The following is a 27,160-nucleotide window of genomic DNA, read 5'->3' as shown; positions in this document are numbered from 1 at the left end:
TAGTGTAGGATTACTAACTATTATCAAAAGAAGAAAGTGATAATTAAAACTAGTTGACATGTATGTGTGTGCACAGATAGACAAGCCAATTTACCTTGCGGCGTTGTGCCTCTATAGAGCGTTTCAATGCTTCTCTTTTATTTAGGAGTGTCTGAGGCCTTAGGCTAGCAGGCCGTGTATAATTCTTCCCACGATACACAATGATTGCATAACCCTTGCTCACTCTCTCAACCGCCACTAATATTCCACCACTTTCTGCCTCTAATGTCCGTGCTTCTTTGTGAACAGCTTCAATGCTTCTGGTTTTAGATATTATCTTCACAAGTTCCCTGTACTTCCAGTGAAGATGCATGTTTTCAACTGTTCCATCAAAAACCCCTCGCCTACCTGAATATGGAAAGACAATATGCTCATTAGTGCCCACTTCTGTGTGACATTTTTATCAGTCTTCAACTGCCATTCTGTTTACTCTTAAGAGAGGAAAAAACTGCATGCCCACTGTGCCAGGTTCAGAGTACAAAAAATGTATGCTAGATGGCAAAACTCACCCATTAGTAGGAAAGGCTTCATTCTCAAGGCAACCTTCCTTAGCATATATCTTTCTTCTTCAGTTATACCTTCTTTATCTATTTCAGATTGTTGGGGGATCTCTTCTTTCTCAAGCTCTGCTAGGAGTTTCTCAGCCATTGCTTTCTTTTCTATTGCCTATTCATGAGAAAGATGCTGAGTGCAAGATAAAAAACAATTCAACAAGGAATTAGCCACAGCGCCTTAGTAAATCATACCATCGACAATTTGATGCTAGTTCTTTTGATAGCTGCCTCAGTGGACCTTAGCTTTCTTTGTTCGAAAAGGAGACCCCTTTCCACACTATTGCCCCCATCAGGTTCACTTTCAGAACTACACTCTGCAGTATCAAGTTTAGGCTCCTGTACAGTTGTCACTGATGTACTACATCTTGTCCTTTCTTCCTCTCCATGAATTCCATACTTCCTCCGCTCTTCTATTGCAGAAGAAGCTGCAGGTGGCAGAAAATCTTTCCCTCGATATAGGGCAAAAAATTCTGAATCCCGGGAAAGTAATATTCCTCCAGTCAGCCGCTGCAACATTTTTTAATTATTATTTAAAAGATGTCTGAATTTTTTTATAAGTAAGGAATTTATTAAAAGCACAAAAAAGGTGCAACCCAAGTACATGGAAAGTATACAATAGGAATAGGTACACCAACAATTATGCACAAAAAATTACAACGATCGAGCATCTCAATGAAATTTGAAAATGAATATAGGCCTAAAGCTGTCATCCTCTCAAATGAGGAATTTGAGGAATGAAAGTTTCAGGTCCACAACTGATTTTTTCACACCCTTCAAAGCAGCTGACATTTTTCTCTCTCCAAATGAACCACGTGAGCCAATGAGGGATTGCCTTTCAGAGGTCAATATACCTCCAGAAAAAGTTGTTGCAAAGAATAAAAGTTCCCTAAAAATTTTTCAAATGACTAGCTTAAATATTATCTTTACATAAAAATGGAAATACATATCTGTTTTATTTTTCTAAAATAATAAATAAAAGTCAAATTCCCCACCATTTGATTCTTCATCAGTTAGGAAGAGATAATATGAGAGAGAGAGAGAGAGAGAGAGAGAGAGAAGTTAGCAGATATTAGAAACATAGTTCAATTATTTGTGCTTTGTTAAGATTATTTGGGTGCACAGGCATCGAGAAGAGTCAGAAATCTAGGAATTGCAAAACATAGAACCTTCTGCATCCACAAAGTACAATCAACAAAACAACCAAGCCTTAGTCCCAACATTTTGGGGCCAACTACAGATCCTCAAATGGACTAGTCAAAGTCAGTCACATGAACTCTTTTCCACCATTCTATTTTATTACTTTTACTAATGTTTTTTCTTTCTTTTGTTTTCCTTTTATTTTTTTCATTCCCTAGAGTTGAATAAATTTATTCTTTCTCAAGGTTCAGCAATTTCACTCCTTTGTACATGACCAAACCATCTTAAAATACTCTTCCCCATCTTTTCCTCAATAGAGGTCACCCCTATCTTTAAGGGGATTTCCTCATTTCAAATCCTATCTTCTCTTGTATTTCCACTTATCCATCTTAACATTCTCATTTCAACTATATTCATTTTACAAACATGTCCTCTCAACATCCCAACATTCATCACCTTAGAGCATGGCTAGTCTAATAGAAATCTTGATCAAGTTTTTCATTTAACTTACCCTATCCCTTTTTTTTGGGTTGAGGAAGTAAAGCCCTACTTATAATTACCACAAATAATAATAATAATAATAAAATAAAAAATTTCACCTCGACCGTAATCTGCATATCTATTGTACTTTCTCTTGTTAACCTTAGTGATCAAGGACACAAAGGTAGGGGGGATTTATGTAAAGTGCTTCACCCATTTAAATATATGTAGAAACACAGGAAATTTATGACAAATTCTATCTTTTATAGTGGCCAGATAAAACATGCTCACATTACTCATCTACCAACAGTTTTCCTGCAGTCTAAAAAGTAGGGAATTACATCCCCTTATCCCTTCACATGAAAGAACTATGAATCTATGCATCATGAATATATTTTAGTTTAGAGGAAAAAGATCATGCGTCAAACATAATTGAGGTGGTAGGAACTTAAAAATACATAAATGTTCTAAATTATTGTCACATTATTACTAACCTTCAGCTCTTCAGCCATCATTTCACTATTAGTGTTCTGTACCCCTCTCTTAACAGCAATTTTGGCAATCTCACATTTCTCCCAGAGCTTGACAATGGAAGCAGCCAATCCTTGAAGATTCCTATTTCTGCCTGTTTAAAGGTATAAAGCAAGTAAATTTGGGTTGACCAGATTGTAACAGTTGTGTATCAAAAGCCATACTCACCTAATGCAAAATGGCATGGCAAGGGTCGACCAAGTCTTTTTAATGTAGTCATTTCATCATTTGTTAATACAGACTTCACACCATAGGGAAGAAGGCGGAAAGGCTTCCGGTATCCAGGAACAATGGCTGGCAGAAGATCAGCATCTACAGGGAGAGGGTCATAACCCCACCAATCAGTAAATCGTGGGCCCAACCCCTCTAATAAGCGATCTGCTTCTTCCGCAAGCTCTGCCTCACCTGGCAATTGAAATCGTACTCTGTTTGGCATACCAACACCTTGGATTAATTTTGGTTGAGATATTTCTTTGCTTGGACTTGTTGCAGCAGCTTTTACACCAATTATGCTGGATGAGCAGCTCTCTGTTTTATTTTGTTCACCATCATCAATGTGTGGATCCAGTATATCATCAATCATGGAGTCACTTGTCAAAATTTTATCAGACAAAAAGTAAGGGTACTTATAATTGGCCCCCCTATACAAGATAATCTTACTTCCAGACCTCCAAACAACCAGACCTCCAGTTTTCCTCTGAAAATGTTTAAACAAAATTAAATTAGAAAGCTATACAAGATGGATAATTATACATAAATTCCAAACCTCATCCTCTAACGACTAATTGTGGATATCAGGAATCTAAGTTAAGTGATTATCACAAATCAAGCCCAGTAAGGCACACTATAAAATTTTTTAATGACCAAAACAAAACCTCAACGATTATCAGAGAAAAGACATTCAAATAGGTAAATCAAAACATTACCTACGGTTTGCAATTTGAGATAGAGCTAAAAGTGCGGTCAAGGTTAGGCATGTTTGTAAAAATTTGAAAAAAATTATAGACTGGGTTTCACAGAATCTGTTTAATGACGAATAAAATCAAGCAAAATTAACAGGACAGCCCGAGGCTTTCTGGGAGGAAAAATATCGAGCAAGATAACTCCAAAGGGTCGGTCTAGTGGTTTCCAATGACTCATGAAATCCATGAGGTCTTGGGTTGAAAACTCCAAACAAGCATCTTGGGGCCAACCCCAAAGGATCCTCTTTATAATTACCAGGTGTGTGCAGAACAGGTGCATCATACACCAGGGGAAATAGTCAAGGGCTTGAAAAGCTCGTGGGTTGTGAACTTAATGAATATAAGATTAAATTTATCATGATTGCCAATCACAGGTAAATTGTTGAAGCAAAGTTATAGTACTTAGTAGAGATGAAGGAATATAAAGATCATTCCTTGGCTTTTAGGTTTGTCCTTGTCATGCTCATGTTCCTGTATATCAAACAACCTTAACATCCAATACAATGAGAGTGCCATTATAATTACTCACAAAGGTACTCCCGCCACAGGTGCACAAGGCTCCTGCATAACACGAGGTTTGGAAGAAACTGATTCTCAAATCAAATTCAGAACACATCAAATGGTCGGAAGACACTTTCCATCGCACCAAGGTTTAACCTTTAAATTCTTAAGAGAAGTACCTATACATAATACAACTCTACCCCACTCTCATTTCCTTTCCACTTACAATCTCCAATTTCCACTAACACACTACTTCACGAATTCGATTGTAATTCAAGCATTATAACAACACAAACATTAATAACTACACATACATAAACTATCCAATACAGCACATTGCTCAATTTACAATTGAAAAGCAAAAGAATTGGGAAAGCTTTAAGCTAACCTCCAATAATTCATGAGTCCTCTTCATGTTCATCCTACACAGATCCTCGCACTCGATTTTCACGACCTCAAAGCGCCTCCACCGCTCATGAATACCATTTACAATCCCTTCAGTGATCCCCGCCTTCCCTACTTTTAGCTTCTTCCTCGTCTCAATCCCAAGTCTCCTCAGCCTCCTCAGCTCCGCCTCGCTCAAGCTCAGCTCAGCCAATGTCGGCGCTTTCTTCTCCTCTCTCTTCTCCTTCTTATGCATCACCTTCTGCTTAATCACCTCGCGCCTCAGCTGGTGGTATTTGGTTATGGCGGAACCCGTGCCCGGAACTGGAACCGGGTTCTCGGGAGTGGACCAGCTCGTATCGAGAGTGTGCCCGACCCGGTGTTTGGGTAATTGGTGGGGCAGAGGGATGAAGATTTCTCCGGCATTTGGGCTCGGATTCGGGTTCGGGTTTTGGGGGTCTTCGGCGAAGCCGAGAGAGCGGAGCTTGTGGGCAATGCGTTGGATAGCGGAATTTGGGAGGGTATGGGTATCTGAGGTGGAGCTCCGAATGAGGAAACGGGTTTTGGGAAGTGGTGGCTGTGAGGGGAAGAAGGTGAAGGGGAAGGGTGATTGGTCAGTGAAAGTGAGGGGGTTTGAGGGGAGTGAGGAAGGCTGAATGTGAATGTGCGTTAAAGGAAGCAACATGAAGAATATGGATAGATATGATAATTAGAATCAGAGAGAGAGAGAGAGAGAGAGAGAGAGAGTAGTGTAGAGGATGAAGATGAGGAGAGGGTAAGCCTTTTCTTTTCTGCGAGGGAAAAGCTGATTTTTTTTCTATTTTTACAATTTCGGAATTATTTAATTACATTTACAGTTCCAAAGTTGCTTTTGCAATAAGAATTTTTGTCAAAATCAATTTTCATAAAGTCCTGCTTAATATTCACTATATCACAGAAAGATTAAAGCTAAACTATATTTGAAACTTTTGTTGCAAAAAATTAATGAAAAATGCTAATGGATGCCCTTAAGGTAATAGTTAACAATTCATTTAAAGAAAGTTTTTATGGAAAAATAAAAATAATTTTTTGATAATTTTTTTCATTTTTAATAAAAGTGGTGCCAAAACTTTCTTAAAGTGGACGATTAACCATTGTCCTAAGGACACTCAAGAGCATGATCCAAAATTAATTAGTAATTAGTATTATCCATAATAGCAGTTGTATGGCATGGCAGACCATGGACAGCAAAGTCAACTGCAAGAAAAATAACTCTAGCACCAAAGGGAGGGATGTGACAGTTGACATCAATTTTGTTGTATCGTCTCTACCTATGTTTTTGCGACAAGAGCCAAAAATGTGAAAACGGCGCAAATCTCCCCTTGGGTTCTTTAGAAGTATTTATTTGTGAAAAATCAAGCCCAAAATTTACAATGTATAGAAAACAAAGGCTAATGGTGCTTTGACAAGAGAAAATCAAAATGCTAATAAAAAAAAATGCAGAAAATGCATAAAAACATAACAGGTCTGAAATTTCGACACACAGACACCGAGAAGAGGAAATTGAGAGAGGTTGTGAAGAAGAGAGGGAAGATTCCCCTATACCCATATTTCCACCCCTAAGGTTCAGAATTGTGAGAATGTTTCCTGGCTCAGTGGGTTTTAGCTCTCAAGTTTTGGCTCTATGGAAAAAACGTGGTTCAATAGGTCTGAAACTTCGACTCACAGTCACTAAGAAGAGGAAATTGAGAGAGGTTGTAAGGAAGAGAGGGAAGGTTCCCTTGTACCCATATTTCCACCCCTAAGGTTCAAAATTATGAGAATGTTGACTGGCTGAATGAGTTTTTGCTCTGAAGTTTCAAGTATATGGGTAGAACGTGGTTGGTCCCTTTTGAATCTGATTGGGACCTTTTGTGTTGAACTTGGGGTGCTCTAAATGACTGTTTTTTGTCAATAGTTGAGGCTTTAAACCCCAAGGTATCAATCAAAGAAGTTATGGTCAGATTTGATTTAATTGGGTAAGAGGGATGCCTTGCTTTTTGCATAATTTGGGAAATAAAGTAGCCTAAATTCATGGGCTGATGTTTCCTAGATATGGCAGGTCCTTGGAGATTGCATCTGGTTATTGTAGTAAACAAGGCCAGCCACTTAGAGTCAACTTTGTGTTTTAGGCAAAAAAATGGTAGAGTAGAAAAGTTGGACCACAGTCACTCAGAGCATAAAAGCTGTTTTAGGGTGGAAATTTTGGATACAAGACTTCCTCAATGAGTCTAAGGTGCTACTAATGTCCCTTACCTACTTGGTAGCACGCATGGGCTGGGCTCATGCAAAAGGTCCGAAAGGAATTAACCCATACCCTCTAAACCACACTTCCTTAATTTTCCCCAATAAGTCATATGGGTTTGAGCCATACTTAAAATAATATAATAAAATATAATAAATATAATACATGAATTGAGCCCACAAGAAAGTTGGGCTTATACAAAATGTATCGTGAAAATAGGTATCAACAGAGACTTAATAATTTAATATTGATATTTTAAATTTCACATGTGTCTCACATGTGTTTTCTGTTGTGTAGTCACGGTAGGCTAATTGTGGTATCAATTTGGCAAGTATATAGAGTTTTAGAAATAAATTGGTTAAAATAAAAGTTTAGAATGTGTAATAACCACTGCTCTAAAGTTTAAGGGAGTGAATGAGCATTTTTCCTTGAGTAATTTTAAGAAAGTTGTCTCATTTGTATTTTATATATAGCTTAGATCTACAGTAAGCATGAAAGTGCAAGGAAAAGAAAATGAAGGAAGCAGGTGCATGTGTAAGGAAATACCACGGAAAGAGTAAAATAGTAAAAAGTATGTGTGTAGCAAAGCATGCATAATGTTTTAAGTATTAATCAAATTATTCTTTTATTGATTACTTTTTCTTTTTTTTTTGTTTATTCTACTTGAGTGTTGTGACATTTAAAGTATTTGATAAGATATTTCTTTCCAAGTATTATTTATTATTCTAACAAAAAAATTTGCACCAAAAAATCTCAACAAATCTTTGATTTTCAAGCTTCCACAGTATTTTGCAAAATCTCCAATGGACGGCTTCAATTTTTTGTTTCCCTTTGTGGGCAGATGCATACTATTCTCCACCTTGGGTTTTGAGCCCAAAAGACTTCCTCTAGAGCTTCTACTTGTTGATTGAATTCATTCAGGGTTAAAACTTGAAAGCCTTGTTTTGGACATCAGCCAATTTGTTAGTGGTTTCCTTGATTTTGTAGTGGAGGTTACCAAACACAATTTTGTTGTGTTCCATAAAATTATTTTGGGGCACTTTTAGTTTGGAGGACTGGAATGCACGGATGTGGCTCCAGAGGAGCCGCACCAACATCTGACTTGGCGGGATGTGGCGACGCGGGAGAGACGTTGCTGACCGCAAGTCCACGCCACGTAGGGTCGCGTCCTGCCACGTGGATTCCCCGACTCGCGCCGACGCGGCTCAAATCGGGCCGACTTGGGCCGTATCGGCCGAATATCGATGTGTTTCGGTCGGAAAAAGGAAATTGGCCGGCTCACTGTTCTTCGTCTTCTACTTCTTCTTTGCTTCTTCGTCTTCCTCTTCACCAGCCTTAACCCCTTTCTTCTTCTTCTTCTTCTTCTTTGGTTCGTCTGAGTGAGTTCTGTTCTGTTTTGTTTTTTCTTTTCTTTTTTGAAGGGCTTTGTTTCTTATGACTGTCCCAGGAGATAAAAAAAAAACTTTATTTTTTCTTTGTGGCTCTCACGCCTCTCTGACCAAACACGTGAGAGCCACATCTACCCTTTTTTTTCCTTTTTTAATAGGAAGCTACACTTATTTTAATACTTACTTCATATATCATTTATTTTATTTTATTTTATTTTATTTTATTTTTGAGCTAAGTCACATCTTTTTATTTATTTATTATTTATGAGAAGCTTCATTTATTTTAATACCTCTATCAATAATTCAAGTGTCAAAAACTTTACTATTATTATTATTATTATATAAAAAAATATGCTTAGCAATATATTAAAAATATAAATAAAAATATTTTTAATAATTTCTTAATTGCCGAGTCCCACCACACCCGCACCCACCTTTTTAAAAAATTGCCAAGTCCCACACCCGCATCCGCACCCACACACGCACTCGAGTCCCAAAATGCACCCGTGCTTCATAGTTGGCGGATACAAGCAGCAGAACAAGATATATAATATATTGATATTCAAACCGGAATGTTCCACGAGACTACGAGCCTACGTCTATATCTTGGTACAAAACAAGTATCCAAAACTAGCGGAGTACGATCTGATGATACTACTATTGGCCATTGGCCAAGCATCCAAGTTACAAAATTCAAAATCCTTTAACCATTCCTTGCTAACAAAAGCTCGATCAATGCGTTTAACTACAAGATCACAGCCTTGTCTATTAATTATTTGTCTTAGGAGTAATGGGCGCCTTTAGCTTCATGGAGTGGAGCCATTGCTTCTTGCTGCACACACAGATGAAAAGCCATAGCCCCTTGTTGACAATATGGATGTTTTAAGGAGCTCTACATAGGTAACCAAGTGTTTGCTAGTAACAACATAATTGTCATTTTTGGCAATAACAAATGCATAATTCTCTTCTTCACAAAACTACGACCCCACACTTCAGGTGCCCGGATAACAGATGCATAATTCCCTTCTTCACAAGACTGCAACCCCACACTTTAGGTGCCCGAAACCCGACAAATAAATCCCCAGAACTACAAGTAGTCAACTATTGCCCTTATTGTGAAGAATTCAAACCAACAAAACATGAATGCCAACCCAGGTACGTTGACATAGAAGTAGATAACTCCAGTCCCCTGGATTATGACAACTATGCAGATACAGACTGACTCCCACTAACAGGCATGGCAGGTAGACACTGTTCATTAGCGCACTCAAGACAGATAGTTAGGTAAAAGAATCTCCACATTTCATCATTGCAAGATAGAAAACTCAAGATGCCACATTTCATCATTACAAAAAAAAAGAAAAGAAAAAAAAAAGAATAAGGGCAGAAAGAAGATAGAAAGAAGAAATGATAGGAAGGAACCATCTACTACAAAGCCTATATAATAAAACAAAAATGTCATTATTCATGAAAAGTTTAAACTATTCATTGAATAGTATCCTTTACCGATAGATTAACTAGGGTTCACTTTTCGCAATTAAAGTTACTTTTCAAGACATATTATGGTTAAATAGAAAAAAGTACCAATATTTACACTTTTTAATCCAAAAAACACCCACATCAGTCTTTGTAAAGATGTGCAAATATACACTATGGCCGTGTAAATATGCACGATTATTGTTCACCGTGTAAATGATTTTTTATTTTTATTTTCTCTCTCCTCTATCAAACAACAATAAACTAGCACGGCAAAAAAAGAAGGAAAAAGAGAATAACCACCCAACCACCAAACCTAGCACCACCACCAAACACCGCAACCTAGCACACAAAAATGTCCCAAAATCAACATAAAATTAACCCAAAATCAACGGAAAAGCAATTAAAAAATCCAACTCAAAATCAAGACAAACCCACTGGAAAACCCAACTCAAAATCAATCAAAACTCACCGGGAAACCCAACCCAAAAACAGTCCAAACCCACTGGAAAACCCAGCCCAAACCATACTTAATGGAAAACTCACATGAAATGCCCAACGAAGTTGGATCTTCCACCCGATCTGTTGCCATTGCTGCCGCCCGATCTGTTGCCGTCGGGTCTTCCATTGTTGTTGTCGGTTGTGGGTGGGATGCGAAGGGTCGGTGGTGGAGGAGAGAGGGAGGGGCGAATGAGAGAGGGAGGGCGAAAGCAAAAAGGAGGCTAAATCGACTGATGGCTAAGGCGGCGACGGCAACGAGCTAGGAGTGAGTGAGGGAAAGAGAGAAACAAGTGAGTGAGCTAAAAAAGGAAAATAGATTATGAGGGAAAGAGAGAATGGGTGAGGAAAAGAGAGAAACGGGTATTAATAAATAATAATAAAAAAACAATAAATAATATTATTTAATTAGAATAGATTTGTAAAATAGATTAACTGATATGGGTGTTTTAGAAATGTGGTAATATAAAATAGAAAAAGTAGGTTTTTAGTATAAAATAGACAGAAATTTTTAGACGAACTGACGTGGTTGCTCTAAATATGCAAAACTATGTACTTTTGAACATGCTAGAAAAAAAATTATTTTTCCTAGTTTTTATTCACATTATATATATAAATATATTTCTTTCACGTGTTTTATCCTCTTAAAGCAACCCTCTCATACTAAGGATCCTCCATTTCAATTAAAAAAAAAAATACTCTCTCCATTTCAAGTGACATAAAGTGGATCATTTTTTGCAAATTAAAAATAGCTCTCCACATAGCAAAGAATTGAGAGAGTTCATAGCATGATAATGACATTACATTGATGGTTAAACACCCAAAAATGACAAAATTCATTAATTTTAGAGTTTCATGATAGGTGAAGTTAAATTCAATATCATGTCCTTTAAAAATTTAAATGACATGACATTTTGTACTTTATTAGATTCAAGAAATAAAATCTCAATTGTGAATAGACTCTCCATTTTAAGTTAATTGAAGAGGATCATGTTCTTATTTCTGCACTAGTTTATCAAATCCACTCAATGAGAAAGTCGCCATGAATGATAAACATTGAGCCTTTGCATCGTAATTGCCATCTTTGATTTTTCTTGTGACCAAGACAAAAGGATAAGCATGGTACCTTGACTGTGAGCATAGTCATTGAGTACAAACCAAGTCATAAAATGATGGTCATCCTCGTATTACAACTCTTTAAATCTCTCAAGGTGTTATCCTCTCTCTCTCTCTCTCTCTCTCATATTTTTCTTTTTCTAGATAGTAAGGGGCTGTTTGGATTTCATGTTTTTCATCACTCATCATTTTGTTTTCATCACCCATACCTCAAAATTGGTGGGTCCCATGGTAGAAGGGTGTGTTTGGATTTGTTTTCAGTTTTTGTTTCCATAACTCAATTCTCTGATTTTTGAGTGATGAATTAGCAAAACTGAAAACACATTTTAGGTGTTTTCAAGTTATGGAAACTGAGTTATTGGGGCATTGTTATAAATTTTTGGACTTATATAGGACCCACTGTCATGTTGTGTCTCTATCAAGTCAATCTACCTCAGCTACTCCTAACGTCTCTCTCCCTTTTCTTCCTTCTCATTTGTATCTCTATTCCACTGTCTAAACCCACACCTACCGTAGCTTTAGCTAAAACCTAGCAACCTCCACGAAGATCTGATGCTGTGTAATTGTTTTTTTTTTTAATAAAGTATTTTTCAAGTTTGTGCTAGATCCTTCTACTCTATTTTTCTCTTTCTTTTTTTCTTCACCCATTTCTTTTCTCAACTTCGTCTTGTTTCTTTCTCTCTTTCATTATTTCTTCTTTCAAGATCTGTGGTATGGTATTTTAATGGCGATTTCAAGCTTCTGATCTGATTTGTGGGCATGGAGTTCGGACTTGAGATGTGGTTGTGGGGTTTGGATTTTTGAGATGTGGTTATGGGTGTAGGGTTTGGATTTGTGATGTGGTTGTGGTGGGTTTGGATTTGAGATGTAGGGGAAGAGAAAGGTGAGAAAAGTTTGCTGGGCTTCATCTACTCTGTTCTTCACGCATCTGGGTCCTTTTTTTTTTTCTTTGCCGAAGCTGGTTCTCATTTTATGAGAGGCAGTGAGGTAGAGTGAGGGTTTGAAGAGCTGAAGATTGGATTTGGGGTTCCTTCCTGCTAAGACTTACACTGGGTTCATGGAGGGGTTTGGGAGAATAAACAGGGCTGAAAGGGAAAAATAAAATGGAGTGAGATGTGAATGTGTGTGAGGCAGGTATGCTGACAAGATCTTTGACATGGTGCTCAAGTAGTGGGTCCCAATAAAAGTAAATGTTTTTGAGTTATCAAAGTTGGAAACAAGTGCCAAACATGCAACCTTAAGAAGTGGTATTTTCAGTGATAAGTTATAAAGTGACGAGTGATGATATTTGAGTGATGAGTGAGCATTTTTTTTTTTAAAACCAAATAGCCCTTAACTTTATTTAGCCTTTTTTTGGTTGCTCATAAAATGAGGCAAGGGATATGAAATTTTAGGGCTGTTTGGTTTCAAAAAGTGTGTATTTATTTTTCGTTTTCTTTATTCAATATTCAAATCTTAAATTTGAATATAGAAAAAAAAAATGTTTGATATATAAAAGTATAAAATAGTTAAATATAAAATAGAGGGGGGATGTTCGGGGCGTCGAGGAACCGTGCTTTGTTTGCCATAAATTTACTTGCCTAAAAAATAGTTTGTTATTTGCTTCAGGAGATTAGAATGTATATGACGAATTCCATATATAGTTGATTAGAAACCTCTTGATCTGATCCTTTCTCCAGGTAATACAATCTTCAAATATGCAACCATTCTCATGTGATTTAAACCAAAGTTTAAACTAGATTAAATACATATATAAAATTATAAACAACAATTTTTTTTTTTTTTTTTGNAGATGTGAATGTGTGTGAGGCAGGTATGCTGACAAGATCTTTGACATGGTGCTCAAGTAGTGGGTCCCAATAAAAGTAAATGTTTTTGAGTTATCAAAGTTGGAAACAAGTGCCAAACATGCAACCTTAAGAAGTGGTATTTTCAGTGATAAGTTATAAAGTGACGAGTGATGATATTTGAGTGATGAGTGAGCATTTTTTTTTTTAAAACCAAATAGCCCTTAACTTTATTTAGCCTTTTTTTGGTTGCTCATAAAATGAGGCAAGGGATATGAAATTTTAGGGCTGTTTGGTTTCAAAAAGTGTGTATTTATTTTTCGTTTTCTTTATTCAATATTCAAATCTTAAATTTGAATATAGAAAAAAAATACTTATTTTCACCTTTAGTAGTGTTTGGTAAGTTGTTTTGAATGCATAATTTGGGTATAGAATACATCATACCCAAGTAGGGGTATCCATGGGTCGGTTCGGGTCGGGTTTGTGCCCAACCCAAAACCGACTCGATGACATCGGGTTTCTGGTGAGTAAACCCGTCGCCGACTGTAAAAACCAATGGGTCAGGTCAGATCGGAGTTGTTTGATTAGCGGTCGAATTGATTGAAGCCGACGATGATGCTGCCAGAGATTACATTTGACGGTGATCTGTATTTTTCATCGGATTTGTGCAAAAATCACTAGATCAAAGCAAAAAAACATCAAATCGTCACTGATTTTTGCAAAACTCTCGAGATCTAAGCAAAAATACACCAAATCGTTGTCGAATTTAAGTAAAATCCATCAAAGTTTCGCTAGATTTGAAGAAAACCCATCATATTTTCAACGGATCTGTGCCTTATTTGAGCAAAACCCATTAGATTGTAGCTGGATTTGGGCGTAAACGACAAGATCTCGCTAAATCTGGTGGAGATTTCATGGATCTAGCTAGAATCTCGCTAGATCTAAAAAATCTCACTAGAAAATGCTATATAGCTCGGTTTCGAACTAGATTAAATACATATATAAAATTATAAACAAATTTTTTTTTTTTTGGTAGAACGAACTTCAGAGCTGTTAACCGAGATCACTTGGTTCAAAAACTAAGCAATGGCATCCTGATTAAGATACAAAACGATTTCACAAGGTACAACAGAATAAACTAAAAAGTCTATGTCCTCTTCTTGGTTACTTCTAAAATTAGCTAACACATTGGCACAATGTTTGACTTCATGTAAGACATGCTTCAGACTGTATTGCTCAAGCTCGTTCAGCAACCACCTACAATCAAATTAAAGAGAGGAGAGAGATCTATTAGAAGAAGAGTTGGAGTTGACCATGTCCACAACAAATTTAGCATACAACTCTATTTCAAGACTCTTGAACCCCAACTTAGAAGCCAGGATTAGCATAGAACTCAGCAACCACGTAGGAAGAAGTCCCAAAAAATCTAGAGAATCCACAAATCTTCATAGTACTTATTAATCTAACCTTCATGTTATGTTTGGAAGTTGGGAGGGAGAGGAGAGAAGAGGGGAGGAAAGTAGAGGATAATGGTTATCCTCCACCTTATTTGATGCTATGTTTGGATGTTGGGGGAAGGAGGGGGAGTAGAGTAGAGAGAGGGAGAGTAATTTAATTACCTTATTTGGATGTTTTTTAAGGAAGGAGGAAGAGGAATTTGGAGGAGTTTGAACTACTTTTAATCCCTCATTTTTAATTTCCTCAAATTGGAGAGATTTGGAAGGAGAGTGAAGCATAAAAATGCTTGACCAAATGAATTATCAAATTTACCCTTACCATATTAATAAAATTATAAATGAAAAGACTAATTATTCCCCTTTCCCTTACTTAATTTTAAAAACCTCCAAACAAGGTAGAGGATAACCCTTCTCCTTTACTCTCCCCTCCACTACTCTCCTTCCTTCTACTCCCTTATACTCTCCTCTCTCTCAAAACTTCCAAACATAACATGAATGTTTTTAAAATTAAGTAAGGAGGAGAATAATTAGTCTTTTCATAGTTTGTAATTTTGTTAATATGGTAAGGATAAATTTAATAATTCATTTGGTCAAACATTTTTATATTATACTTTTCCTCCAAATTTCTCCAATTTGGAGAAATTAAAAATGAGAGGGTAGAAGTAGTAAGAACCCTTCCAAATCCCTACCCCTTCTCCCTTAGAAAACATCCAAACAAAGTAATTTAACTTGCTCTCCCTCCTTCTACTCTACTCCCCTCTACTCCCAAACAAATTATCAAGTTTGTTTAATTTTGAGCACAAGTTCCGGAAATACCATCCTATTACAAAAGGATTTAGCAAATCTATAGTCTTTGAGATTGTGAATAATGGATTCATTACCTGAGTTGCAAACAGAACAGGTAGTGGTGCAATTAATGCCTCTCTTGGAAAGGACCTCTCTGAGTGGGAATCTATCCAGCACACACAACCACAGCAAAATCTCAGTTCTGCTACTTCGGTTCAAACTTACATAAACAATACTACTATATTATGTATGCGTTGAAACACAACATTACGACAAAGTCTACAACTCAAAATTAAATAGCGTTAATGATGGAATAAACACTTCACTTCACTGCAACAATGTCTAATAATTGATACCAGAGAGGCCATTCTAGTGTCAATAAATGACCACATGAAATAACATGTTGAACGTCGAAATTTAAACTAATAACATTAGTTATTGGATGTGAGACTTTATTAGAAGTATGGAATTACCTCGTTTGTCAAGCGACAAAAGATTGTATAGTGAACAATCATCGTGACCCTGATAGAATTGAAGGCAATAATGGAGTAGCTGCAATAATATGCACTTCCTGGTTATCAACTCCAGCTCTTGTGTTTAGTAAAGGTCCATTTGAGAAGAAATAATCTAGGTCTGATTCAACATTCATAACACCTTCGAAGACCTTAACCACCATGGACATAGAAGGCCTCTTTGTGAAATCATTTTGCAAACACCATGCTGCAACCCGCATCGTATTCACAACTTCTTCTCCATGCAATTGCATATCTTCACTGTACTTATCAACCAAATCCAACAATCTGTCCTCCTCAAACTTTTTCTTAAATAAATCAACTAGATGCATTGCTTCCTCTGGTTGAGAGCGATCAAAGTTTCTCCTTCCACACAATATCTCCAATAGCACTATTCCAAAGCTATAAACATCTACTTTTTCTGTAATTACTAAACTCAACCATTCTGGAGCCATATAACCAGGAGTCCCTCTCATATTTGTCACAACTTGGCTCTGCTCATGATCAACTAGTTTAGACAATCCAAAATCAGAGACTTTTGCATTAAAGTTCTCATCCAAGAGGATGTTATGGGGTTTTATATCCATGTGAACGATCTTCTGCCTACATTCCTCTTGTAAATAAGTTATTCCCCTTGCTACGTCAAGAGTGATCTTCTTTTTATGTTGCCAATCAAGTGACATCTCAAGATTTTTGTGAAATATCCATTTATCTAAAGACCCATTAGACATGTATTCATAAACAAGAAGCTTATGAAGTTTTTCAGCACAAAATCCAATCAATCTTACCAAGTTGAGATGGTGAGTGCGGCCAATTGTCTCAACCTCAGCTAAAAATGATTTTTTGATTTGACTCAAACCATCAAGACGCTTCACTGCAACCTTAGTGCCATCAATTAGAGTCCCTTCAAAAACTGTGCCAAATCCTCCCCCACCAAGCTCCTTAATGAAATTTCTTGTCATGGCCTGCACATCATGATAAGAATATCTTGTAGGCATTCCTAATGCATGATCCAAACAGTACTCCTCAACTTCATCAGCATTCGTCTTCTTCCAAAAAAGAAAAGCAAAGATGCCAATTAAAAGAAACAGAACAAGCAAAGATCCGAGGCTAGATCCCAATATAATTTCAAGCTGGAGTTGTCGTGGAGGAATATTCTGCACCTTGATGTATACTTTGACATTAAAGTAAGTCTTTGTTTCTTCATCCATGGACTTCAATGAAAAAATTTGGGATAGTAAATAGCAATTCCTAACATTGAAGCTCGAATCATAAATAGCAGCTTTGCACGAACAATTTTTTAAGCATGCCTGTGTACAAGTCTTTAAAGTTATGTCTTGGTAGTCTGGATTTACATATGGGGGGTATTTTGAAAAGGGAAAGTATGTGATGTTCTGGAGCTCTAAAAGAATGTGATTTTTGGAAGCTTCACAAGACAAGGGAGTAACCAGGGAGCATCCAAGATTAGGCAGCATTTCATTAATTTGCCGAAAATAGTTTGTTCCATTAATGGGTGGAGGACAAATACACTGGCCGTTTGAACAAATACTATAATTGCCACAAAACGTAGGGTAACCACAATCACCATCATTAATATATTGTGTAAGGACATCATACCATTGTGTCTGATCCTCATGATACACTCTCAAGTGTCCGTCAGGCTCAAATCTCATGTATTGCAATGCTGATGATGTTGAAACCATTTCTAATTCGCTAAATAGCTTAAATGATTGATTGAAGAAAGCTAAGCTTCGATTAAGAAATTGAACATAACTGATGTTGTCAATACCTGGATTATAAAAAAAGTAGCCTTGTGGAGGATTAGAATTGATATAAGAAAACAACCCTTGACTAGTGAGGGAGAGTGAAAACACTCCTCCTTTATGATGAAGGTGCCACTTCTAAGAAAAAATCAACACGTGGTGTCAACTTTAGTGTTGAGGAAGACAAGCTGCTTGTAGCAGCATGGCTCAATACCAGTGTTGATCCTGTGTATGGTAATGAGCAACATAAAACAACCTTTTATGGCAAAGTTGCCAAATACTTCAAGGACCACAAACCTGATTCTACGCGTACTACTTCATCTCTAACAACCCGATGGGGAATGATTAATAGGGAAACAGTTAAATTTTGTGGGTCTTTAGCTAAAATTGAAGCAAAGAATGAAAGTGGAACCACGGCTCATGACAAGGTATAAATTTTGCAACGGTCTTTTATTTTTTTTAGATTTACAACCCAAATGAATTGTTTGAAGAAACTAATTATGTTATATTTATATAATTTTTTTTAGATTGAGAAAGCAAGGGACTTGTTTAAAGAAATTCACAATTACCTTTTTCAATTTGAGCATTGTTGGCTAATCTTGAAAGATTTTCCAAAGTGGGCATCTACTATGCCTAGGGAAGATTCAAGAAAAGAAATGCCTCAAACTCCAGATTCAATAGATCAAGGAGGGAGGGTTGATGGCATTATGGATTTCGAGAGGCCAATAGGTAGAAAATCTGAAAAGGCTAATCGAAAGAGAAAAGATGATGGGAAAGATATTGCAACGGAATATTTGAAAAAGAAAATGAAAATTCTTGAAGAAGGTTGTGCAGCTGAGAAAGAGAAAGTACGTATCAAAGCGGAAAAGGTTCGCTTGCAAGAGTTGAAAGAGAATGAAAGAATTATGATGCTAGACACAAGTGGCATGAATGAAGACCAAAGAACTTTTTATGATGGACTCAAAAAGGAAATCCTTGCAAAACAAAGATCGAGTCATTCATTGGGTTGAGATGATGTTGATGATGTCTTGTTTAACTTTATTTTGGTAGTAACTAATTTTAGGCCTTGATATGTATTTTGTGGCATTTTTGGGTGTAGCTAATTTTAGGCCTTGCTATGTATTTTGTGATCTTAGCAAGAGTTCTTGACTCTTTTATTATATGATTTCGTTGTAGATTCTAGTAGGCCACTACAATGTAAGTAATCATAACATTTTAGCTTATATAAAATGTAATGTATTTTCTATGTTTGATTTTATATTACTATAAAATTTATATTCTTTTGTGTTTATGGATTGACCAATTAAATGTGTAACTAGTTATAGCTAACATTCATGAACATAGTATTGTGATGGTATGGTACATATAAAAGTTAGGTTAGTGAAGGGAAATTCTCAATCAAAATATGTGTGCGTGAATGATTGGAGTGTATGTGTGCGTGTGTGATCTATGCTTTGGCCCCCTTTTTAGCATCATTGAAAGATTCTTTATCAAATATCTCTTAAATTAGATTTTTACTGCATTTTATTTCTTTTTTTATTTTATGTAAATCTTGATATTGAAGCTGGATGCCTTCCCATCATCATATAAAGATGCAACTATCAATAGCCTATTAACCTTAAGTAATGCTTGTTTAACAAAGTACATTTAGTAGGAACTAACTCGCCTCAACTGTAAAATGTTAGAAGTGGGTTTAGTTGACCATTAACATGGTTAGTAGATGACAACTAGGTGTTTTTATTCTCAAGCTTTTTCTACTTTGTGAGGTAATTCGTTCATAGTTTTCATGTCCTTTTCTTTGCTTTCCATGTATATACACCAAAGTATAAAAGCCAATGGAACGAAAACTTTGATTGGAGCTATAAATCTTCTTGGTTGGTGTGATCATTATAGTAATCTAGTTGAAGTATAGAACGCGTGATAAATATTTTAAGGCAAAAGGATGAACAATTTGCTGGAGCTAGTCTGAGCAAGTCACAAGAAAAATTAATGAGGAGAGAGACACAGAGACAATTTTGTCAATGGAATGAATATAATATAATAGTCCATATGTATGCCTCACACATATTATAAAAGCTGTCTTTATTTACATACTATATATTTGGTACCTCTTATCAATAGCCTATTAACCTTAGATTGCAATTATTGAATTTGGGTACCTCTTATAAATTGTCCTTATCAGCTTCTTTATTGTTGGACTATATGCACACATGATATTTGCATGGCTTCTGAACTTGTTTCAACTTTCAGAAAATCCACGAGTTAATGTTATTGCTTTTGAATCAAACAGAAGTTAAGCTTCGATTAGTCTAAGTTTAGAACTCTGAACATCTTTAGCTTAAGTGCTTGAGAAGCTCCGTTACTAATGCACCATACCATATGTGTTCTTTTGATGATTATAGTAGGTGGCAGAGTAGTTCTAAACTTATGACCTTGTTAAATTTTTAGCATCCCAAATTCCCAACAATACGTTTGTTAAAAAGAAGTGACTTTTAAATAGCATCTTATTGATTTCATTTCATATTATGTTTCTTGCATTTATATTGATAATTGCTTTCTAATGTTTTCTTCTAGTTTATCTCCATGGGTCATTCTTTTTCGTGAATTGCTTGATGATGACTCAGATGAAGATGAGATAATTATAAAACTTCTCACGGGTTCGACATCACAACGTAAGCATCGTCGTATATCGACCGTAATCATTTGGAAGGCCATAGAAGGCTTTATGATGACTACTTTGCCGAAGAACCTGTATATCCTCCCAAATTATTTCGAAGGAGATTTCGAATGAGTCGTTCTCTTTTTCTTCGAATCCTATCTAAGGTAGAAGCTCATGAACCTTACTTTATCAAAAAAGAAATGCTGCTCAAAAACTTGGTTTATCTCCCCTTCAAAAGATGACCGCTGCACTTAGGATGCTTGCTTATGGAGTAGCAGCTGATTTTATGGATGAATATGTGAGAATAGCAGAATCTACTGCAATAACCAGTATGAAAAAATTTGTTGCAGCAGTGGTTGCTATTTTTTCAGAGGAATACTTAAGGTCGCCAAACAATGAAGACATCGCTCGATTATTAGCCCATGGCCAAAATCGTGGATTTCCAGGCATGTTGGGAAGTATTGATTGCATGCATTGGAAATGGAAAAATTGTCCAACTGCATGGAAAGGGATGTATTGTGGTCATATTCGTGAGCCAAGTATTATTTTGGAAGCAGTGGCTTCATATGATCTTTGGATATGGCACTCATTTTTTGGGTTACCTGGGTCAAATAATGATATCAACGTGTTGGAGCGATCTCATGTATTTTCTGAGCTTGCACAAGGACGTGCTCCTGCAGTTAATTACTCAATTAATGGTCATGATTACACAATGGGATACTATCTTGCCGATGGCATATATCCACAATGGTCAACATTTGTGAAGACAATCCCACGTCCACTAGGAGCAAAAAGAAAATTATTTGCAAAAGCTCAGGAGGCATATAGGAAGGATGTAGAGCGTGCATTTGGAGTACTTCAAGCACGATTTGCAATTGTACGTGGACCTGGACGGTTTTTCTATCATGAAACACTACATGACATTATGAAAGCATGCATAATTCTTCATAACATGATTATTGAAGATGAGCGAGAAGAAGCTGAAGTAGTGGACTTAGATTATGAACAAATCGATGAGATTTCATGTACACCAATGTCACGTGAGCCGACAAATGAATTTACGGAGTTTACTCAAGTTCATCAATGCATTAGGGATCGAGAAGTTCATTCTCAACTCCAAATGGATCTTGTTGAACATTTATGGCAATTACAAGGAGAGTCATGAAAACTTTTGGTTTTGTTATTTGTCTCCTCTTGTTTATGGAGTTGCCATTAAAACTTTTGATTTGGTTTATTTGTTTCATTTTGTTTTATGAAGCTACTATTAAAACTCATTGGCTATGTTGTTTTGTTGTGTTAAGTTTAGTATTAGCCAATTGTTTTGTTGTGTTAAATTTAAGTACCATTTGTTATCAAGAAAGTGGCAAGCTCAATTATGTTTAATGTTACTGGATATGAGTTATTTGTGTAAGTTTTCTATGGACTACATGGTAGTTTAGTTCAGTTGAAACAACTGAAACTTGACAGGTTGGCTTTTAGATTACATATGTTTTTGGCTTTTGATATGAGACTTGACAAGGTGTCTCAGTATAAAGAATTATGAATGTGATGGCTTTTGAATATTTGGTCAGATATGACAATGATGACTTGCTTATCTTTTGATGTTTTACAATAATATTGATATCGATATCATGATGATATTGATATTTGGATGTGCTTTCTTCTCCTTTTCTTTTTCTTTTTTTCTTTTCTTTTTTTGTGACAGGTTCTAAGTTTTTTTTTTTTTTTTGGGTTGTGGGGTGGGGTGGGAAGGCAACAGGTTCTAAGTTTTTTTTTTTTTTTTTTTAAAAAAAATGTTAACTGATAAAAAAAAAATTTAAGAAAATATCATTTTTTTAAATATGACCGTTCAATGAAGGGGATGTGTTTGAAAATGTTACTTTTTTTTTTTTTTTTTTTTTTGAGAAACAAAAAGTTACCGTTAAAGAATAAGAAAATTTGAAATTTTGGATAAGAAAGTTACCGTTAGGAACAATGATAAAGAAAGAATAAAATAAGAATTAAAAAATAATATTTAAATAAAGTAGTAAAAATATAGAACATCTGATAAATGGGATATTGTAAAATGATGTGGTAAAATAATAAAGTAGGCTTTTGGTGTGGCAAATGGCATAATTTTTACAATATCTGCTACGATGCTCTTATAATGCTAGAATTACAATCGAATTCTTGAAGTAGTGTGTTAGTGGAAATTGGAGATTGTAAGTACCTAAGTGGAAGGAAATGAAAGTAGGAGGATAGAGTTGTGCAGGTACTTTTTAGTAAGAAATTAGAGGTGAGACCTTGTTGTGATGATAATTATCAAAACTGACCTATTATTTTAATTTTAATTCATTGTGTGCAAAAAACTCTTTGCCATGGGTACATTTTTCATGCCTCCTGCGCTCATGGTCCATTGGTAGGAGTTTTGGATTGGATCACACCTGCATTGTTTGGTTCGAGTCGTGTCCTTCGTAAAAATGCTATGCCACGATGTTGATAGCTTTAACGCACCCAGAGTGCCCCACACCATGAGTACTATGAGTTCAAGTGGGCCGGGGTTTGTTCATAAAAAAAAAAAAAAAAAAAAGTACATTTTTCATTAAATAAAATAATTTGGTCCAAGTCAAATACCACACCCACCACCAAGTCCGCCACCATAACTGTTGACTTTGCCTTTGTCCCTCATATGCCCTGAGGTTTTTTCATTGTTATTTATTTTAGGTAAGTCAAATAAAATAGCATAAAATTAGGAATTAGTAGACACATAGCATATTTTGATTGCTGGAACATGGGATGAACAGATAACGGTGGGAAAATGATATTAATTGTCGTTGCAGTAGTTGCAGTCAAGTTGAGCAGTCAAACAGGATCATTAAGATTTTTATTTTTATGCCCAAAAGAATTGTTTAGCTATAGCCTATAGATGCTAGTCATTCCATCACTCTTTCCTTGTCCAGTGTCCATTTTGCCTTTCTTTCCTTCTACCACCATATACAAGTTACAGATAATGGGTGTAAGCTGGGCTTGCTATGGTCTTTTTTTTTACCTTGCTTTTTTTCTAACTCCTTTTCCCATCTTAGTGACTGCCCTGCCAGCTTATGGTTATCTGCCTGTAAGCTCTCCTATTTCATGGACCAACAGAGAGCCTACTGGCGATGTTGAAAACTCTCCTACTTTATGGACCGACAGAGAGTCCACTGCCGATTTTTACAAACCAATGCTGGAATCATACTTGCCAGTAGATCCTTCTCCGATCCAGTCTATGAATCTGTTTGTGGTTGTGGCTTCTTCTGTAATCAAACGTGCAACAGCTCTCTCTTTGCCATTTTCACTTTTCATTCTGATTTTGACAGCACCTCTGTGGCATTAGATGGTGCAGAAGTACCATGGTCTGCCAACCAAACAATCCGGTCAGAAACAATGCAACTTTGAAGCTCACTTCAAAAAGAGGTTTAGTATTACAAGATGCTGATGGAACTATAGCTTGGTCCACAAACATCGGCAACAAATCTGTGGCTGGCCTACACTTAACTAACACATGCAACCTCATGCTATTGGATGAAAAGAATGCAACAATTTGGCAGTCTCTTGATCACCCAACTGACACGCTGGTTCTTGGGCAAAATGGGTGGCAGGGCAGCAACTCACTAGGNAAAAAGAAATGCAAATTGTTAATATTTATATAACTGAGAATATAAATATATTGCTTGACTGAATTGACGGACTTTAATTATTTTCATTACTTTAGCACACAACTTTTTATTTTAAGATTCTTGATTGTATGTTATTAAATTTGCTTGTCTTTTGTTGGATTTTGTTTCAATAATTATTGAAACAACTAGATTCGAGCTTGAATTCCATATTTCAAAATATATTTTTTTTCCTATATAAAAATGTAACTATAAAAATTCATTTTACATGAATAGCTTTTTTCAGAACCGTATATAAATAACAAAATATATGAAAATAAATGCAATTACCTTATTAACACTCTTTTTAGTTACATAGCACAAAGTAATCTATTACATGCCATTGAAAGGAGTTATGAATTACCATCACCTACCCTTGGCGTGATGGTCAATTCATAAGTAGTATAAGTGTTTGTGGAGTGTTGCGGGTAAGGGTTAAGATTCAAATTTCCAAGAGAGAGTTTCTTATACATACACATAGATTTGGTTAGAGTAAAATTCTATCTCAGATAAAAAAAAGAAAAAGAAAAAAGAATTGAGTATCATTAGCTCAATTGGTTAAGCCTTTTATTACTGAATAAGGGTTAGTTCGAATTTTTCCTTCTAAAGAAAAGGAAAACACATGGGTGCTTAGGCCTAATTGTAAGGAGCAATTATCATATAAGGAACACCATAGATTTCTACTATTATCATATCTATTTTATGGATAAAAAAAATTGAGTTGGAAAATATAAATTGTTAAAATTAATATAATTAAAAATATTTAATTATTTGGACTAACTGGAGTACTCAAATATCTTTATATTGTTGATTGCATGTGTTATTAAAATTGCTTTTGTCATCTAATATTTTTGAAAAAAATATCATTTTGGTTTCTATATTTTGAGGTTACTGTCAATTTGGTTCATATATTTTGGTAATAACCAAATTGGTCATGTTATTTTTAACTTGCACTCAAGTTTTGTTAGTGAGTTGACGATAGAGACCAAATTGGCTGCAAAAAAATAACAATGATCAAAGAAAAATACTACCAAAATATATGAACTATGTACCAAATTGATAGTGATCCCAAAATAGAGAGACCAAAATAGTATTTTCACATTGTTTCAATTGTTGCCAAAACAACTAAATACAAGAAAGAATTTCATATTCCAAGTCTTTATTTTTTAGTAATAAGTATCCAAATAAATTAAATTTCTTATATAAATTTTTTAAAATAACCATGTAAATTTCTTTTGAATAAATACTTAATGCATAATCTATAGATAATTACCACATGGAATAAATGCATCTATCCCATTAGCTTATAATAATCAAATAATACTTTGATATAAATACAAAATTTGGTGACTTGAAAGGTTAAATAAAGAATATCCTCTTTTATTCTCAAAGAAAGCACTATTCGGCAGAACTTTAATTAAACTATGATACTTGAAAAATACTGATTCCATTTTCAGAAATAATTTTCTTTGTATAAGACATTAGCAAATCGCAATAGTTATTTTTGCCTTAATTACATTAAAAGGTTAAGGGATATTGGAGGAGTCTTTCCTATACAGCTATACTCAAGTAGTTTGAATTTGATTATGTTTTGGGACTTGGGACGGTGATTTGTTTAAAACATTTGCATGTGTTGGCAAGTTAGGGACAATAGTTAGGTGAAGAGGAGTTCAAGATGAAGATGTTTCCTTTCTTGACTTTTCTTTTGCCGTGGTTTTCAATATTTTCAAGAAAGTTGTCTAGCTCCTTCGTATATTATAACGGGTAATGTTAACTAGTGCTCTAAAGTATATTATAATGGGTAATGTTAACTAGTGTCTTTAGGGCAATGATTAGGGTTGTTCATGGGTCGAGCTGGGTCAGTTTTGGACCCAACCCAGACTCAACCCGTCGGGGTTGGGTGGAGGGGTGGAGGAACCCAAAACTGACTGCTGGAAAAATTGGTCGAGTCGGTTTCGGGTGAGGGTGAGCGTTGGTCGGGCTAGGTCGTTTTCCGAAATAAAAAACGGCGTTGAAATCTGAAAAAAAGTGTCGCCAGAATCTACAAAATCTCGCCGGTAACTGGAAAAATATGCGGAAAACTGGAAAAACTCGCCGGAAACTGGGAAAACCCTCAGGAATTTCGCCGGAATCTGGATTTTTTTGTTAAAAATTGCTTGGATTTTTCTGTAAATAGCTAAATCCTACAAGATCTAGCCGGATTTGGTCGAGATCTCGCCATATCTGGCTTTTTTTTGAAGGATTTGACCGGATTTTTTTACAGCTCCAGTCAGGTTCAAGTTGCTCGGGTTTTGGAGATGCAAACTAGCCACTCAACCCGTCGGCGTCAGTTTTTGAGAACGGAAACCCGCCGCTAACTGACTAGACCTTTGGTTTGGGCTGGAATCAGGTCGGCGTCGGGCAGTTTGGCCAGGTTGATGAGCTTCAGTCAGGTCTAGACAGCCCTAGCAATGATTAACAATTCATTTTGGAAAAGTTTTAATACTTTTTTTATGAGAAATGAAAAAATCTGTCAAAACATTAATTTTTTTTTCATAAAAATTTTCTTTAAATAAATTATTAACCATTATCCTAAGGGCATCTGTTAGTATTTCCCTATTATAATATATAGTTTTCTACAGTATTGCATGAAAGTGGAAGGAAATAAAAATGAAGCAAGTGCATGTGTAAGAAAATATGATAGCAAGAGTGAAATAATGATAAGTGATGTGTGTAGCAAAGTCTGTATGACGTTTTAAATATTAATCAAATTATTCTTTTTATTATTATTATTATTTTCTGTATGCTACCTAAATATTGTGAGATTTATATATTATAAAATGTTTGATAAGTTATTTGTTCATAAGTATTATTTATTATTCTGACAAAATTTGTTTATATATATATATATATATAACCATAGATTTTCAAGCTTACACAAATTTTTGCAAAATCTCCAATGGACTAGGCTTCAATTTTTTATTTCCCTTAGCTATGGGCAGATGCATACTATTCTCCACCTTGCATTTTGAGCCCAAAAGATTCCTCGCCATGTCCAATAATTCTTAGAGTTTCTGTTTTAGAGCTTCTGCTTGTTGATTGAATTCAGGGTTAAAAGCCTCGTTTTGAACATCAACCAATTCATTAGTGGCTAATTTCCTTGATTTTGTAGTGGAGGTTACCAAACACAATTATATTCATTCCAGAAAATCATTTT

General features: G+C 35.7%; 4 protein-coding genes across 5 annotated transcripts; 2 read left to right on the top strand and 2 right to left on the bottom strand.

Moving 5' to 3' along the window:
- Positions 1 to 34: 34 nt before the first annotated feature.
- Positions 35 to 5,394, bottom strand: LOC136070316 (CRM-domain containing factor CFM2, chloroplastic-like). Its single transcript, XM_065780121.1, has 6 exons — positions 4,593 to 5,394; positions 2,910 to 3,438; positions 2,705 to 2,835; positions 786 to 1,100; positions 549 to 705; positions 35 to 387 (listed from the first exon to the last, which is right to left on the bottom strand). Exons 1-6 carry the CDS (start codon positions 5,271 to 5,273, stop codon positions 50 to 52), a joined length of 2,151 nt encoding a protein of 716 aa, XP_065636193.1. The 5' UTR covers positions 5,274 to 5,394; the 3' UTR covers positions 35 to 49.
- An 8,770-nt stretch (positions 5,395 to 14,164) lies between these two features.
- On the bottom strand, positions 14,165 to 17,682 carry LOC112020084 (G-type lectin S-receptor-like serine/threonine-protein kinase SD2-5). Of its 2 annotated transcripts, XR_002883760.2 has the most exons (3): positions 15,833 to 17,682; positions 15,455 to 15,525; positions 14,165 to 14,373 (listed from the first exon to the last, which is right to left on the bottom strand). XR_002883760.2 is itself a non-coding variant. In XM_065780113.1 (2 exons), exon 1 carries the CDS (start codon positions 17,572 to 17,574, stop codon positions 15,871 to 15,873), a length of 1,704 nt encoding a protein of 567 aa, XP_065636185.1. In that variant the 5' UTR covers positions 17,575 to 17,682; the 3' UTR covers positions 14,165 to 14,373; positions 15,833 to 15,870. The 2 variants fall into 2 exon arrangements, 1 of the variants encoding a protein (XP_065636185.1); XM_065780113.1 differs by lacking the exon at positions 15,455 to 15,525.
- A 78-nt stretch (positions 17,683 to 17,760) lies between these two features.
- On the top strand, positions 17,761 to 18,880 carry LOC136070315 (uncharacterized). Its single transcript, XM_065780119.1, has 2 exons — positions 17,761 to 18,062; positions 18,162 to 18,880. The coding sequence occupies exons 1-2, from the start codon at positions 17,976 to 17,978 to the stop codon at positions 18,642 to 18,644; spliced, it is 570 nt and encodes a 189-aa protein (XP_065636191.1). The 5' UTR covers positions 17,761 to 17,975; the 3' UTR covers positions 18,645 to 18,880.
- A 1,651-nt stretch (positions 18,881 to 20,531) lies between these two features.
- On the top strand, positions 20,532 to 21,458 carry LOC111998131 (uncharacterized). Its single transcript, XM_065780488.1, has one exon. It carries the CDS (start codon positions 20,532 to 20,534, stop codon positions 21,456 to 21,458), a length of 927 nt encoding a protein of 308 aa, XP_065636560.1.
- The last annotated feature ends 5,702 nt before the right edge of the window (positions 21,459 to 27,160 follow it).

This window comes from Quercus suber, unplaced genomic scaffold (genome assembly GCF_002906115.3).
Source record: "Quercus suber isolate HL8 unplaced genomic scaffold, Cork oak 2.0 scaffold_13, whole genome shotgun sequence".
Lineage (NCBI taxonomy): Eukaryota > Viridiplantae > Streptophyta > Magnoliopsida > Fagales > Fagaceae > Quercus > Quercus suber.
This window is presented reverse-complemented; position numbering and strand designations above follow the sequence as displayed.

Coding starts and splice junctions, on each gene's coding strand:
- LOC136070316 (XM_065780121.1), bottom strand. CDS start 5,273: ATGTTGCTTCCTTTAACGCACATTCACATTCAGCCTTCCTCACTCCCC. Junction 3,439..4,592: donor GGACTCATGAATTATTGGAG/GTTAGCTTAAAG, acceptor AAACATTTTCAG/AGGAAAACTGGAGGTCTGGT. Junction 2,836..2,909: donor GCCATGCCATTTTGCATTAG/GTGAGTATGGCT, acceptor ACCTTTAAACAG/GCAGAAATAGGAATCTTCAA.
- LOC112020084 (XM_065780113.1), bottom strand. CDS start 17,574: ATGGTTTCAACATCATCAGCATTGCAATACATGAGATTTGAGCCTGAC.
- LOC136070315 (XM_065780119.1), top strand. CDS start 17,976: ATGATTAATAGGGAAACAGTTAAATTTTGTGGGTCTTTAGCTAAAATT. Junction 18,063..18,161: donor GAACCACGGCTCATGACAAG/GTATAAATTTTG, acceptor AATTTTTTTTAG/ATTGAGAAAGCAAGGGACTT.
- LOC111998131 (XM_065780488.1), top strand. CDS start 20,532: ATGACCGCTGCACTTAGGATGCTTGCTTATGGAGTAGCAGCTGATTTT.